The 17,784-nt window shown below is 39.4% G+C and overlaps 1 protein-coding gene across 2 annotated transcripts in view; it reads right to left on the minus strand.

The window, feature by feature from the left end:
* Positions 1–313: 313 nt before the first annotated feature.
* LOC149467580 (dimethylaniline monooxygenase [N-oxide-forming] 2-like) overlaps positions 314–17,784 on the minus strand; it is a 49,874-nt gene continuing 32,403 nt past the window's right edge. For both annotated transcript variants that reach the window (XM_089671552.1, XM_089671554.1), the window contains exons 6-9: positions 4,826–5,022; positions 2,283–2,638; positions 2,108–2,180; positions 314–941 (exon numbers count right to left, since the gene is read on the minus strand). In XM_089671552.1, coding sequence (XP_089527678.1) covers positions 596–941; positions 2,108–2,180; positions 2,283–2,638; positions 4,826–5,022 — 972 coding nt within the window. In that variant the 3' untranslated portion in view covers positions 314–595. The remainder of the gene's footprint in view (positions 942–2,107; positions 2,181–2,282; positions 2,639–4,825; positions 5,023–17,784) is intronic.

Below are 17,784 nucleotides of genomic sequence, written 5' to 3' on the forward strand. Positions count from 1 at the left end.
CATTTAAATCTCCTTTCTTCCCCACTCTCGGCTTGAACTTCAGCAAGTCCTCTTCACCACATCTAGATGCCTAAATGCATTGAGTTGCTGCCGTGTGATTGGCTTATTAACAATTTGTGTTACCAAGCAATTGAACGTGTGTACCTAATAAAGTGGCTGGTGAGTGTACTGTATTTGTATGGGAATATAATTATAATTATTCATGAAGAAAGCTACAAAGAAGTAACTTAATTTTAAAATAATATACGTTGAGTATAAACAGTGGGAAATATAGGGAAAGTAAATGTTAAACAAATAAATATTCAATACCATATTTTATATTAACAGAGTTTTATTGATTTAAAGCAATACAAATATATTTATATATTGGTTTCTATGCAGAGCCACGCCAGACCTTACATTATCCAGTTTTAGTAAATCAACCCCCATTTTATTGTTTTTTTTACACCAGATTAGCATGGGATTGATTTAGCTCAGTTAGATTGCTGCCGGAAATATTATTTTTATCTCAGTTTGTGTATTTTTTAAAATAAAGTTGAGCCAAACCCATTAAAATTCACATGCTTCCTAATGGACACAACAGTGGCACTGAATTTCAGTCTTTTAGCCAAACAGCTGCAAACAGAGTCACAAAGCAGAAAAACAATAGCATAAATAAAGTCAGGGGTGATTTAGAATTCCTCTTTGGCACTCGTGTTCTTAGTGGTTTTTCAATGCGGTCCCACTGGGTAAGAATGGCTTCACGTGCTCCGTCCCACTTTGCTGGGCCACTTAGACGGAAATGGTAAGAATTGAAGGTTCCAAAGACAAGCTTAACGGCTAAAACTGGATCTGTTAGAAATAGCTTCAATATATTTGGCTTTGCACCTATATCTGAAGCAATGTCATCATTGTACGAAATGTAATTTATTCGTCGAAAATTGTTTTCAGATGTTGCAAACCTTAAATAATAAAAATGGGTTATTTTACTAATTGCTTTTTGTTACCAACATAGACTATATTTTGTGAAGTATGGCATTAACTCACTTAGTATATCTGTTTAGCCTGATATTCTTGACAGTCTCAAATCTTTAGTCATAGAACATGGGAGAAAGAATGCAATAATTCAGGATACTTAGGGCTTCCTTTTTTAAACCGTTCCCCAGAAGGTTAACCTCTTCGCATCGCCACCTCCCGGCCCTTTAAGGGGTTTCTGATGCTTGGTGGCGGAGCGGGGTTTGGAGTCATATGACCGCCATGATTAGCTGTCACAGCAGTCACATGATTGGAAAGGTCCCGATTGCAAGGAGAGATCTGGACCTTTCCGTGGGACATCGACACGTGCTGAGAGCGTGCAGTGCGCGCACTCTCAGCACATGTTTGTTTACAAATGGTACACAAATGTGGCTGCTCGGCATAAAGACCCAGCCACCGAGAGGCCACATATTTAGCACTATCCCTCCCATTTCTTTTGACCACTAGACATCCTCAGTCTTCCCAGTTGAATAACGTCCAGTAAGTGATAGGTGTCATGGACGTACTCCCAGAGGGGGGCATTAAAATGAGGCCTTGCACTCAAACACAATGCCAAGAGTAGCAATAACTTTTTCAGATCTGTGGTGCTCATTATAAAATTTAGGACTGTCCAACATCAGAGAGGAAATGATTAGTAAGAGGAGCCTATGGGGGAGATTTACTAAAACTGGAGCACTCAGAATCTGGTGTAACTGTCCATGGTAGCCAACCAGCTTTCAACTTCAGTTTGTTCAATTATGCTTTGGCAATAAAACCTGGAAGCTGATTGGTTTCTATACAGAGCTGCACCATATTTTGCAAGCTCCAGTTTTAGTGAATCCCCCTCTATGTGTCATGTAACTTGCCTGAAAATTTCAAAACAGGAGAACAGTAAAGAGAGCCAAGAGCATGGTGATTGGCCAGAGACACAGAGAGCAGTACTGTGCTAGAAAGACAGAAATGGACTCCAGATGTTTGGAGTCTTGTACTTGGATGCAACCTACCTGGCTCCCAGAAACATGAGAAGCGGCTTGTAATCCCTTAGCAAAACAACACTTATCACTTATCAATAGTGTATCACAATGTATGTTCATTAATGTACTATGCATCCTACCATTTCTTTCGTAGTTTTGCATCCCTGAGCATGTCTTCTTTCATTCCCTTTCCATCTGGAAGTTTTAGCAAGCCTAAAAAATAATTTGGCATCAGCTGCTGTATAAGGTAAAAGCTATTTTCTTTTAGATGAAATATGACCCATGGTTTTTAACTTACATGTTGTTTGTTCTTACCTTTAAATACTCTGGCGGCCCATCGGCACTGAAGCTCTGCAGTTACCATGGTTGGTCCAATCGGTAGGAGAAATGCAATAAATGCAATTGTGGGTTTTTCAATACCCAAAGGAATTATCTTTTTATATAAATTTCCTGTATTTTCATCTCTCTTGAAAACTGACTCGTCCAAAAAAGGGAAACTGTAGTCAAATCCAGTGCACAGAATGACAACATCAAGATCACGCACTATAGAACCATCTGAAAAATGTGCATCTGTTTCAGTAAATGTTGTCACTCCTGACTTGATGATAATTGAGCCTGACAGAACACGACTTGCAATCTCATCATTCACCAAAGGCTCCTTCCATGCAATTCTATGAATAAATATAAATGTATTTCACTAACACAGTCAGAGATGAATAAACTCCTTAAAATTTGCTCTATCAATAATTCACATTATCCCCTCCCCCAAAATCTGCTTAGATCCACATTTTATGGAATTAATTTTTATCTTGGAAAAGCAAACAAAACAATCCCCTATTAATTAGACCTATCAATAATTTTACAAAATCCAAACAAATAAATTCTTGAGGTGTTAAGATCTACAGCACAGGGATATATTTTTTTAATAAACAATATATTTTATCTAAGAAAGAACAATAATTAGGTTCTAGTCATGTGATTGTGCCTAAGATATATTGTGGGGAAATTATGTCAGCCATCTGCTGATATCAAGAGGAACCAATTATTAGTGTCCCTTCCCATAGCGTCCTTTCACACAGGTGTTGACAGTTCAGTCATGTTTTTTGCTAAGAAAAAATTGAGGCTACATTCACACATAAACATCACGTGTTCAAGTTTTCTTTTTTGCAAGCAGAATTGCAGGTTCTTGCAGCTTTTGTTAGGCATTTTTCAACTAGGCGTTTTTTTATTTCGCCAATGGAAAGGGGCAGAGAGCTGCTGTTTGAGCTGAAAACACATGCCAAAATGCTTGAAAAAAAACGCTCAAATGCTCATGTCGCACAATTCAGGCATCTCCTTTGAGGTCTATGGGGAACAAAATGGTCAAATCTGCCTGAAAAGTAGCTCAAGTACTTTTTTGAGCATCAGGCATTTTTCTAGTGAGAGAATGCTCAGATCTGAACAAAGGCTATTTCCGATTTCCAAGGACAGCCATCCAAAGCAGTGTGACTACAGTGAAGCACACACATCCCGCCCCCTAGTAAAACACTCCCAGCACACAGTTAACCCATTGATTGCCCTCTTGTTAACCCCTCCTGCCCAGTGCCATTAGTACAGTGTCAATGCCGTTTTTTAGCTGATCTCTGCTGATCACTGTATTGGTGTCACGGGGGATGTCAGGGACACCAAGTCAGTTCCCCCCAGTGTCAGAATGTCCTCCGCAGTCCCGCTATAAGTCGCTGATCACCGCCATTACTAGTAAAAATAAAAAAGAACCCCAGTATATATACCGTCATTTGTAAACACTATAACTTTCACGAAAACCAATAAATTTACACGTATTGGGATTTTTTTGAGCAAAGACATGTAGCAGAATACATTTTGGTGTAAATTCATTTTTACTGGGCATGTTTAATAGCAAAAAGTCAAAAATATTGTTATTTTCTCAAAACTGTCATTCTTTTTTTTCTATAGCGCAAAAAATTAAAAATGCACAGGCGATCAAATACCACAGAAAGAAAGCTCAATTCGTGGGAAAAAAAGAACATAAATTTCATTTGGGTGCAGCATTGCTTAACCGCGCAATTGTCAGTTAAAGTAATGCGGTGCCGTAATGCAAACAATGGCCTGGTCAGGAAGGGGGGTAAATCCTCTGGAAGGCAAGTGGTTAATTGTTGCAGAAACCAATCATAGGTGACAATGTATAAACAAAAAAGGTTTCTTGTCTGAAAAAAAAAATGAAGCAGCCTTGTTTCATTTAAAAAACAGACCTAAATGGACACAGATATAGGCAGATGTAAACAAAGAATCATCCATTTACATTCACTCACCCAATGACATACATTGGGGCTCTGTCCGGATCCCCTGAAAAATTGACAGACAGATCAAGGCTGAACACCCGTGAGAAAGGACCCTTGGTCCTCATTCATACTGTACATTGTAAGAAAGTGAGACAGTCCAGCAAAGAGCTGAGTTGTGTGAAACCTTTTAACTCATAGTCAAAATCATAAAGCTTACAGCACAGGCACTCAATTTACAGAATGACCATGCATGGCTAGCAGCACAATAGCAGGACAACACCAAGAGCGGGAAACCGAAATGTTTTTCTTAGTTGATATTTCTGGTTGGGTGTTAAGCAGCAAAAAACTGTCAAAGGCTAGCATAGGAAAAAAAAGACATTATTTTTGTATTGGGAAAAAAGTGGCTAGATATGGAGATATTATTTATGTCAGCCTTGATGTGGCAGTGTGGCATCGCATACGTTATTCGTTTGAATGACTCTCTGAAAATTACTAGTTATTCTCTTAACAAATATATGTACATATGCACAAGAACATTATACTTTTAGGAGTAATGTATAAAAGTATAAGCATTTTTACCCCTCAGGTTGTATGTTGAACAGATCATGGTTAAATCGATTGTTCAAGTATCGTTTCAACATCCATCTGGACACTGATCGTGGTATGGAGTTTTCTATCCAATTGTTAATACGACGTAGCATAAACAAATCAAAAGGGTAGCCATCCTTCCCAAGACGAGGGAATATCCATACTCCTTCTCTAGTTGTAAGGTATACCTAAAAAAAAACGTGATAAATAGGTTTAGAAATACAAGCATATATAGACAGGTAAAATGAAATACAATCTGATCAGCAACAGGCTTGATATATAGGGGTGCTATTCTTTTCTCATTTGTGAATACAGTTAATCAAGAGATCGCATTTCCTTTTTTCTCTTACTTTGGAAAGAAATTAACATAATTCCAGCATGCCAGCCAATGCCCAATCAGATTAAAGAACATTAAAATGAATAAATAGGAATTCATCATGACCATACTAAGTACTTAACTACCTCAATACTGAACACTGTAACCACTTTCCTGATCAGGTAATTTTTATGTTTTCAGTACTGTCACATTTTAAATGGCAGTTACTCAGCCATTGGGCGGAGAATCCCTTGTGACGTCATCACGTAAGAATCACCATTTCTACCGTTTCTTGCGGTTTGATGGTCTATGGTCGTTATACATTTCATGATGCTTGTAAGTGCGTTTTTGTTTACTCAATAAATGTTTTTTTAACTTTCGGAACTATTAGAGGCACCTTTTTTATTTTTATATGAGCGTAAGTCAATCCCACAAGATCGGGACAATTTGAGGAGCCTCTGATGATACATGTAATCTGTTTTGAGTCAAATGAGTCTGGATGGAATTATATATATCAGGCGTTTATTGACCCCCCTATAGTTAAGGGGCCAAAGGATCTGGTAAGCCTCCAATTTGTCATCACAGTGGTGCAACATTCACATTGGTGGTTATATTGGAATGAAGATTTTCAGCTACTCATCATGGAATAAGGGGACTGTTCTATACATCCTATAAGGACTGTTCTATATATGTTAACCTGTTTTCACTTTAATTTCTGGCAGTGGTTCACTATTGAGCACTTTTATCCCTTTCCTTTATTGGATATATATTAATTGTATATCATTTATGAGAATTTTTTTATTTAATTTATACTTAACTTAGCGCAACACTAGAGATTTATTTGGAGTTACTCAGTCATGCAACACTGTACCCAAATGAAATGTTTATCCTTTTTTGAGACAGATAGAGCTTTCTTTTGATGGTATTTAATCTCCACTGTGTTTATTTTTATATTTGACATATAAAAAATACTGAAAATTTTAGAAACAAATGTTTTTCATAGTACAGTTTTGCAAATAAGTAATCTTTCTTCTTAAATTTAGGCCAAAATATATTCTGCTACAATTCTTTGGTGATAAAATACACTGTAATGTCAGGAACACTGTAAGGCCCTTTCATACTGCTGAATTCTTGCTGCTGGAATGACTGGGTTATGCAATCAGCAGTGGCTGCTCAGCCCTTTTAAGTTAATAGTGGGCAGACAGCGGCTGCTGCTGTTCTTATGTAGCCGCACACAGAGCAGTTAGCTTGGATAGGGACAGATGTCCAAGCCTGGACATCTGTCCCAAACAGCTCTGTGTGCGGCTACATGCGAACAGCTGATAGCATAACCCAGTCATTCCAGCAGCAAGGATCCATAGATTCTTGCAACAGGAATCCAGTGGCCACACCAATCCAGCCATAAGAAGGGGCTTAACTGGTGTGGCAGTGATCAGGGACACTGCGACTGGTGACACTATACTGAAAACAAAACATTTTTTACAATTATTATTTTTATTTTCTTACAATTTTTATTATTTTTTTATAATTCTTTTTTTTTAACACATTGTCACCAGAGTAGTGCAGTGTCACCATAGTGACACTGTACTACTCTGGGAATGTGATTGCTTATTACACTACTGATAACTGTAGCAGCAATCATTTTAACTACTTCAATACTAGGTCAATTCTGACACTTCAAACAAAGATTTAAAAATCAGCATTTTTTTTTGCGAGAAAATAACTTAGAACCCCCAAAATTGATATATTTTTCAGCAGAGGCCCTAGAGAATAAAATGGTGGGTGTTGCAGCATTTTATGTCACATGGTATTTGCACCGCGGTTTTTCACACTCAATTTTTTTGTAAAAAATACACTTAATGAATTTTAGTAAATACAAACCAGGGTGGGTAAAAATCAATGATTTTTTTAAAAAAATTAAAAAAAAATTGGATTTTTTTGATTTAAATCGGATTTATTTTATTTAAATCAGATTTTTTTAAATAAAATGCTTTTTGAGGAAAATATATTACTATCCAAAGGTTATTCCATCATGAAATAAAGATTTGTTTTTTAATTATGTAGAACAAGGCTGTATATGTTTAATTTTTTTGGTAAATAAATTCCATGAATCCATTCACAATGTCATGCTCTTCCAGAGGTTTTTGTAAGATTATTGGGCAGTTTCTCTGCCTACAAGATATTATCACAGATGCTTGGATTACTTTTGCAGTTCTCAAAACTGAATTTGACTCAGCGGAGATCACATGTATCTTCTTCACAGCAAAAATGTTATAACATGAACAGAGTTAAGAAAAAGACCTTAATCCTAACTTCTACAAACCTATGAATACAGAATCAACCCCTTCAGTGCTAAGTTTCAAGAAGTTCAGTGAATAGAATAGAAACAATATTTTTCTGATTGTTTGGAGTAGAATAGATCTGCACAAGAAGAAAGTGAAACTAAGTGTGAGGAGGAAGGGGCTGACAGTCTAAGTTTCTTAAAATATATATATTTTGTTTAGCCAAATTAGTTAACAAACATGGATGTTTGTTTAAGCAAATAACATATGCTGGAATGTTATTGTTTCAGTTGAATAAATCTATTTAAATTGTTATTAAGGTAATGATTATTTTTCTCCTTCCTAAGTACAACAGAAAAGTTGTCCAAATATGAATGTTTAACCTATTAAACTGGGGATAAAAAAAACTAATATGAAAAGTTGTTATTCTAAAAATCTTCATCTACTTACATATTAAAGTTATACCAGCAAGATTTAGTCTTCATGTAGAAAACTATGATTTAAATCAAGCCTTACTGACTAGTGATTTAAATCGTGATTTAAATCGTGATTTAAATCAGTTTGATTTAAATCAAATCCACCCTGATACAAACACAATATAATACCCAATTTCTGGTAAAATATTAACAATTATGTTACACTGAATAAATACCTAACATGGTTTCTTTTAAAATTGTGTATACCTGTGGAAAGGCGCCAAAATTCGGTACCTAAAAATGTCCATAGGGGACACTTTAAAAGCCTTCAGGTTACTAGTTTAAGGTTACACAGAAGGTCTGCTGCTAGAATTATTGCTCCTGCTCTGATGTTCACAACAATAGCTCACCTGAGTGGTGTGATCACCATTTACATATGCGTGCGGGACTTACGTTTGCATTCTCATTTCAGCATGAAGGGGACAGAGGTGCTTTACATTTCTTTTATAATTTTTCTTTTTTAAAACCTTTTTTATACAGTAAATTTTTTTTCAACTTTATTGCTATCATATATGAACAATATCCCTTGTGATGGCATGGGCTGTGACATGTGCTCTTTATGGACAGATCTGGGGTCTATTAGACCCTATATCTCTCCTCTGACTTCCAAAGCATCTGATCAAACAGAGATCAGTTAGATCAGATGCTTGTAAAAGCCAACAAAGGCTGATAAATTAAAAAAAAATTCCAATGGGTCACTAGTTCTGGTTACCCTGATGACACTCTGGGATTCCCCCACTTTGGAGGAATTTCTTCTCACTTTGTACTTTGATGAAGTGAAGAGAAATCTCCCCTATGGGACACAGATGGCAAAAAAATGACAGAACTTCTAACCATTGCTTACTCTATCCAAAAATGAAAAAAAGTTTTGCCTTTAGTTACACCTATATAGGTATTACATACCTATATACACCTATATAGGCATTATTTACCTATAGTACAAAGGATTTGCACTATAGGTATGTAATAGGCAAATACAGGTATTGATAACTGTGTATCCTGAGATATCTATAGACAAGCCCAAAGTGTTATTTATAGTCATCTGTAGCTGTCAAGAGTTTTTTAAAAAATAAAAATGGCTGTAATTTTAGTTTGTTATTCATACCAAAGGAATTCAAAGTATTAAGATTATAAATCCAACTTGCCCCTTTTTGTTTTAAGTTGGTGAGGTGGACTAGTGCAACAACTTAAAATGTTCAGCTAATGGACTTTTTTCTTTCTGTGTCAAAATATCATATGCATGTTTGCCTACAGTACATGTATTCTCAATTCATGCTTAGTCTTTCCTATGTACAAAATTGTACATGGACATAATGCATGATCATTTACACTACAAAAGAGGTGAAACAGCTGATAATGACCCAATAGAGTAGGACTAAGCAGTGTACTAATTGGCTATGAGCCAGTATATCCCAAAGGGTGATGGCCTGTTCAGATTTGTCTTATCCCGCAGAATTTTGGTCAACCTACAGTCCAGTATGAGCACTGACCAATGTTTTCTAACATTGTTTATAAATAGTTCCAATATGACCCAAAACCTGTCATGCCAAGCCTATCAGATTTTTCCTATTTTCTTTAAAATTTCAGGATAAATGATCATTACTGCACCAGGGATTTAGCCTTATTCCTTTCAAGAATACAATTAGGGTATCTCCTTACCTAAATCTGTTTTTTTTACTCCCCATTTTCTTTATGATAGAAAAAGTACTAAAGAGAGCAACAGGATTTTAAAAAGGAGGAGATTTTTGATCTGACAGGACGTAGGTGTAAAAATAGATCCAGGTGTATATATAGAAAAAGAACGTCAGAGGTGAGGGGAACATAATTGGATATGAAAAATGTGTTTCTTTTTAGAAGTTCAAAGGAGAGAACAGAAAAAGAAAATGAGATAGACCCAGGACAAGGTAGAAAAAAACAGATTATGATTCAAAAAACTTCTCCCCTCTAGAGATGTCCAGTAGAACATGCAGAAACTGATGTGCAGTCATGGAGACACCAATAACACCACCATCAGATTGACAGAAACAGAGCTACAGTACCTGATGATTACATTTCACTTTTAAGCAAGGACCTGAGCTTCTTCCCCTCCCCACGGAAGTAATATTTTGTATATATATATATTATATATATTGTGTGTATATATATATATATATATATATATATATATATATATATATACACACATATCATACATACTTATGTAACAAGGTAGTACATGTCTATCTATATGTTTTCCCTCTCTCTACGTCCATTCAAAGTCCAGAATTTATAAAGCTCGTTTAGGCTCTGATAAAAAAGGGGGAGGAGAGCTGAAATTACATACTACAGAACTCAGTGAAGAAAGCCCTGAGAGCTGATTGGAGGGAAGAGATATACACCCCTCCAAACCCCCCTCCAAGAGAACTGGGGCTGTCAATTCGCTGGAGGAAACTCCCCGTCACCATTTTTCTCATGGAATCAGGAAAATTCATTAGAAGTGATTTATGCTGATAGCAGGGCAACGAAGCAGCAGACAGAAATGACACTTATTGCTCATAATTGAGACAAGTACACACTTTAGAGCAGCGTTTTTCAACCACTGTGCCGCGGCACACTAGTGTGCCGTGAGATATTGTCTGGTGTGCCGTGGGAAAAATTCCAATTTCATCTGTAACATGTGGCTTCGGCTCACAAATAGACCAATCATTAGAATCTAATGATTCAGTGGTCGGCAAGCCGCGGCTCGCGAGCCACATGCGGCTCTTTACCCAGTCTAATGCGGCTCTTCTGTGTGCCGGGCGCCTGCTCCCCTCCCTCCTCTCGGTCGGCCGCTCCCCTGCCTCCTCTCGGTTGGCAGCCCCAAAAGTCCGCGCGGACCTTTTAATCCGGCTTGCGGATGTGGCTGTCAGGATGTGTGTAGGCGGGGCAGCGTGCCGAACGTGAGGGGAGGGGAGCTAGGCTCCTCTCACAGTCCGCCCTGAAGACCCGAACGGCGCGGGAAGACAGCGAGAGGAACGCAAAAGGTAAGTGAATTGACACGGGGGACTTGGCTTACTAGAAGGGGGGGGGGGGAATAGTACTGTGGGGGATGAAATACTATATGAGGGATGAATTACTTTATGAGGGATGAAATACTATATGGGGGGATGAAATACTATATGGGGGATGAATTACTATATCAGGGATGAATTACTATATGAGGGATGAAATACTATATGGGGGGATGAAATACTATATGGGGGGATGAAATACTATATGGGGGGATGAATTACTATATGAGGGATGAAATACTATATGGGGGGATGAAATACTATATGAGGGATGAAATACTATATGGGGGATGAATTACTATATGAGGGATGAATTACTGTATGAGGGATGAAATACTATATGGGGGGATGAAATACTATATGAGGGATGAAATACTATATGAGGGGATGAAATACTATATGGGGGGATGAAATACTATATGGGGGATGAAATACTATATGAGGGATGAAATACTATATGAGGGATGAAATACTATATGAGGGATGAATTACTATATGAGGGATGAAATACTATATGGGGGGATGAAATACTATATGGGGGGATGAAATACTATATGGGGGGATGAAATACTATATGAGGGATGAATTACTATGGGGGATGAATTACTATATGGGGGATTAATTACTATGGGGGATGAATTACTATATGGGGGATTAATTACTATGCTTACTATGGGGGAATATTACTATACTTACTATGGATGACACATACACATCATTCATCTACTCTTGGTCCGGCCCCCGGGTCCAATTATAAAATACTTTATTATTTCATAATAAAGTAATTATAAAATAATTTCTTTGTGTTTGATTCCTATTCAAGAGAATTACTTTATATATAGTCAATATAGGCACAGAGGTAAATTTTTTTAACATTTTCTAATGGTGGTGTGCCTCGTGATTTTTTTCATGAAAAAAGTGTGCCTTTGCACAAAAAAGGTTGAAAAACACTGCTTTAGAGGGATATGCTTTTTTCATATTTCATGTCTGAGGGTTACAACCACTTTAACTGAAATAGGAAATTATATTTAAATAATTCTGAATTATCTCGAGAGAATCCAACCGAACGTGATCAAAGGGATTTAGATAAATTGTAAAATTTCCAAGACTAAACTTGGTTTGTCACAAATACTATATTAGACCCTGCCTCGCCCTCTGCCCTAAAAACAAATCTGAAAACAATTTAAACATCTGCAGATGCTTCTTGAATGTATATCACTTAAAATCTGTGAAATCGCCAGGGAAATTATAGGCCATGATAACTTGACCCCAGGCAAAAGAAATGCCCTTTGGAAACTAAAACATGTCCATGACATTATTATGAAGTCAAGTGTTAAGTGGGAAATGTTGTTTTACAAAAAAATCTTATACTCTTGATGAGATGTATTAGCAAATAAATGATGAAAGATGTGCAACAAACCAATTTCCCATTTTGGTTAATAATCTCAACTCTGCAGTATGCTTGGCATTCTAGGAGGGTGTTCTAACTACGAATGGGCATAAATATTTTAAAGTGGTTGAACATAATCCCATTTTTATGTTCTACCAAAAGTACATGAAAATGCCCCACCCCGCTTGAAGAATGATCATGTCAGGGATGGGAATTCCTATGTAAATTGACAAAAGAATTAGATATCTTGTGGTGGATATTACATCATTCATTCATGTTAGACATAAATTATGTGTTTCACAGGCTGGAAAATGTATTGATTCCAGAGTAATGCTTCTTCGGAGGGAGGGGGGGTACAGGTAGTAGGTCAGTGGTTGGAAACACAACACCCTGTGGCTGGATCCCATAATATTTCTTTGATTGAACCTATTGAAATACTACTGAATAAGAACTGTTTTTGTATTTAACAACCAATATTTTAAACAAAAAAGAGGTGTTGTGATGGGCGCTGCATGTGTCCCTGAATATGCATGTCTCCATCTGCAACAAGTGCAGGCTCTTTCAACACCTTTTACATCAGAAATTGGTCAAACCATAAAGTTCTTGCCTTGTCACAAAATCCCAAGGGCAGGTGGATTTTGTAATGAGTGCTATAATTTGTACCAATCTAGCTGTTCTTTTAAACCATTCAACTTCAATCCCAAAACCGGAAAAACCACCCACATTACCAGGCAACTATAGACCTATTTCACTTTTAAATTTGAATGTTATTAATTTATGCCCAAATGCTGTCAGAGACTACTGACCATTCTTTCTACCCTTACCAGACCAGGTAGGTTTTGTGAAGGAAACATCAGCTCCAGACAAAACTAGGAGGCTTTATTTAATAAAGAATGTGGAGCTCAGGAGAGAGTCTTCTTTACTCCTGACTCTGGATACAGAAAAGGCATTCAATAGGGTACATGGGCTCTTTATGTGCCAGATCCCAGAGAAATTTGTCATATCAGGAACAATCCTTTTAGCTACAGTCATGGCCAAATATAATGGTACCCCTGCATTTCTGTCAGATAATGCACCACTTCACCCAGAAAATTGTTGTAATTACAATTGCTTAGCCATGTTTATTTCTTTTGTTTGAATTGGTATAACACAAAAAAAGTGGAGAAACAAAAAGTCAAATTTGACACATTCCACCCAAAACTATAAAAATGGACTGGACAAAATATTTGGCACCCTCAATTTAGAATGATGGGCTTTACCAAAAAGCTGAAATTTTGTTTCGTCTGTCCACAGCACATTCTTCCAAAAGGATTTTGGCTTCCTCAGGCAAGTTTTGGCAAACTCCAATCTGGCTTTTTTTTATGTTTCTGTGTCAGCAGTGGGGTCCTCTCTGGGTTTTCATTCAGATGGTGATGTATAGTGCAAGCTGATACAGGTGTACCCTGTGCCTGAAGGTCAGCTTGAATTTGTCTGGAAGTTGACCCTCTTGCAATCTTTGGTTGTTTTTTCTCTTTTGTCCATGTCCAGGGAAATTAGCTACGGTGCCATGGGCTGTAAACTTCTTGATAATGTTGCACACAGTGGACACAGGAACAATAAAATCTCTGGAGATGGACTTGTAACCTTGAGATTGTCCATGCTTTTCCCCAATTTTTGTTCTCAAATCATAAGACATATCTGTGCTGCTGTTTCTCTTTTCCATGCTCCATGTGGCACACAGAGACACAGAGTCAATTTTTCACCATTTTAACTGGTTGCCGGAGTGATTTCTATATTGTCAGTACATGTTAATTGATACAGGTGAGTTTAATTACAAATTACAGGAGCATCATAAACTTGGAATGCAATGATTTCTTACAAGGTGCCGATAATTTTGTCCAGTCCATTTTTTGGGGTTTTGCGTGGAATGTGTCAGATTTGGCTTCCTGTTTCTCCACTTTTTTGTTTCATACCAATACAAACAAAAGAAATAAACATGAGAATGCCTAAACATTTGTAATTGCAACAATTTTCTTGGTGAAGTGGTGCATTATCGGACAGAAATGAAGGGGTACCAATATTTTTGGCCATGAATGTATATTCTCACAATACTGCAATCCCTCAGCCAGGGTAATTGGTAAAACAATGCTTTTTGAAGAACTTAAAATTACTTATGGCTAGATAAGGGTATATGCTATCCCCACGAATATTTAAAATTAGAAAAGATTCAAATAATAGAAAGGGTTACTATGAGGGGATGAGAACATAAATTAGGCATTTTTGCAAACTACATAGTCTAGATCAGGGGTCCTCAAACTAAGGCCACTTTCAACCGCCGAGGACATTTATCCGGCCCGCTGGGCAGGGGCATATCTGCCGCAAGGCAAGGGACTAGGGTTTGGCAGGTCGGGAGAGCTTGGCAGGGCTCGGGCGGAAGGCAGGAGGGCGGGATCAGCAATTCTAGAACAGGGGAAGGTGGGCTCGGCTTATGAACCTGCACCACTCAACTGGACTCTCTGCAGCCAGCCGGCCATCTATTTTGATCAGTGCATGCAAACGTCACGGCCAGAGGGCGGAGCCTATAGCTGACCATGAAGATGGGGAGCAAGAGAGGAGACTCCATCGCTGCATGTCGGGTATCACAGCCACGGACTCTAGATAAGTGCAATAGATGATCGATCTCCTCCCTCTCTCTTTCCCCCATCTCTCCCTCTCCCTCCCCCCTTTCTCTCTCTCTCCCCCCCCTCTCTTTCTCCCCCCCTCCTCTCCCCCCCTCTCTCTCTTTACATTGTACACAGATCTGACCCAACAAGGTGTCCTGCATTTACCGTATATTTCGCGCCATAAGACACACTTGGGGGGAAATGTCTGTGTGTCTTATGGAGCGGCCGGCTCAGTATTCCTGCCACTGTTGTATGTCCGCAGTCTCTGGTCATCTCCTGTACTATGTCCGCAGTCTCTGGTCATCTCCTCTACTATGTCCGCAGTCTCTGGTCATCTCCTGTACTATGTCCGCAGTCTCTGGTCATCTCATGTACTATGTCCACAGTCTCTGGTCATCTCATGTACTATGTCCGCAGTCTCTGGTCATCTCATGTACTATTGCCGAAGTCTCTGGTCATCTCCTGTACTTTCTTCGCATTTGTACATAGTTTTTTTTTTAAACTATAGTCCAGCCCTCCAACAGTCTAAGGAACAGTGAACTGGCCCCCTGTTTAAAAAGTTTGAGGACCCCTGGTCTAGATGGTTACTAACTCCTCATAATTTGTGCACCCTATGATCCCAAAACCAGGAAAAGCAATGCTACCGTCCAGCCACCTACACATGTACATTTGAAGAAATATATTGTGAGCAACAAAGCGGCACATACAGCATGTTGTGCTGATAGGTGGGTATGGCCAGATTGCACTAATGGGAGGGTCTTAAAGAGGCATGATTAAATAAAACCTGAGTCTAACAGACACAAACAACACTCAGTGCAATGAAAACATTTTTTAAGTGAAACACTCCCATCACATACTTTTCAGCCTATCTTAAAGAAGACCATCACACATTGGTCAGAAATATTGCCATTTTAGCTGGCTGTAAAAACATTCCCCCCCAGCATTAGTTGTCAGTGCTTGTATACTGCTTGTAAAAATAACCCTCCCCCTTCCTCAACATTGTCGGTCAGTAGCAGGCTCTAAAAAATAACCCCCTTCCAGCATTGGTTGTCAGTAGCTGGATGGGACAAGAACCATCCACCCCTCAGCATTGGTGGTTAGTGGCTGTCTGGAAAAATAACCCCACCCCCCTCCCCCCAGCATTAGTGGTCAGTGGCTTGCTGGGACAGACACTGCCCCAAGCATTGGTGATTAATGGCTGGCTGGAACAGCCCCCCCCCTTCACATTTGTGGTCAGTGGCTGTGTAGGCAGTAAGTGCACAGGAGGCCCCATCCTTCTCAGGGCCCATGTGCGCTGTACGTACTGCACACATTATAGGTACACCCCTTGCATAATTCTAGCCTACAGGGTATCCCTAATATATGGTGTCAAACACAAACATCTTCTTTCCAATTTTCCTCTTCCTCTCAATCATTTATCAACATAGATCAAGTTATATTCTGGTAATCCCTTACTACTAATAAAATCTAGTCTATCATGGAAAGGTAGCACTAACACTATGTCAATATAAAAGCCTTTCTTTTAGCCCTTTAAGGTGGAGGAAACACCACTTCCATTAGCATCCCCACTATATAAGCCACTAATACAGCCTGAAAAAACACAGATCTTTGCCGATCCTCTATTGGCCCCTTTCAGAAAATCCAGTTACCACTGGACTGTTTGATCTTTTTAATACCAGATCTACAAATCCACACTTTGGAAGATCTGGGGACCGCCACTTTCAGTGATTTATGCTCTGCCATCAGTCAGGTGCATGCGCCGAGGTAACACATGTCAAGCTACAGGCAGCAGTTCCACGGCCAGTGTCTGTGTGAAGGAATCTAGCCAAATAGCACCAGCTTTGTCCTCAGCCAGGCGCATGCACAGTAGGTCCTGCATGCTTCTGAGAGTAGCAGTGTCTTCACTGGCAGGTGCTTGTCAGACTTATTTGAAGCACATTGTATATTCATGTCTGACTGATCCATCTCCCCTGCTGACATGAATTGTGATTAGCATGGAGAGGCGGCGAGGAGCAGCCTGATGTACTTTACATTCCTTACCTAACGTGAGTGCATTAGAATTTGCTTGTAACCATGCTTTATTAAATGATTTTACACTAGATAGAGTGATTGCGCTGTCTTGTTTTTAATTGATCCCATCCATGTCACCACCATCACTGCTGCCACTGATCCCAAACCCACACCCCCACACCTGTGCCACCATCACCACTGCTGCCACTAATCCCATCACCCCCCACCATCACCACCACTACCACTGATCATATCCCCCCAACCGTCAACATTGCTGCCACTGATCCCATCCCCCCCAACGATGAACACTGCTGCCACTGATCCCATCCCCATCTCAGCATCACCTCTGCTGTCACTGATCCCACCCCCCCCCCCCCCACCATCACCACCTCCCACCATCACCACCGCTGCCACCTGTCCAATCCCCTCACCTTCACCACTGCTGTCACTGATCTCATCCCCCCCACCATCACCACCGCCCACCAACACCGCCACTTCCACTGATCCCATCTCCCTCACCATCACCACCACTACCACTGATTTTATCCCCCCAATCATCACCACTGCTGCAACTGATCCCATCCCCCCAAACCATCACCACCACTGCCACTGATCCCATCTCCCCAACCATCACCACTGCTGCCACTGATCCCATCCCCCCAAACCATCACCACCACTGCCACTGATCCCATCTCCCCAACCATCACCACTGCTGCCACTGATCCCATCCCCCCAAATCATCAACACCGCTCCCCCTAATCCCACCCCCCATCACCAGCACCACTGCTGCTACTGATCCCATCCC

Source organism: Staurois parvus, unplaced genomic scaffold, assembly GCF_062004578.1.
Source record: "Staurois parvus isolate SC_StPar_1 unplaced genomic scaffold, SC_StPar_1.0 ptg000106l, whole genome shotgun sequence".
In the NCBI taxonomy this organism is placed as follows: Eukaryota; Metazoa; Chordata; class Amphibia; order Anura; family Ranidae; genus Staurois; species Staurois parvus.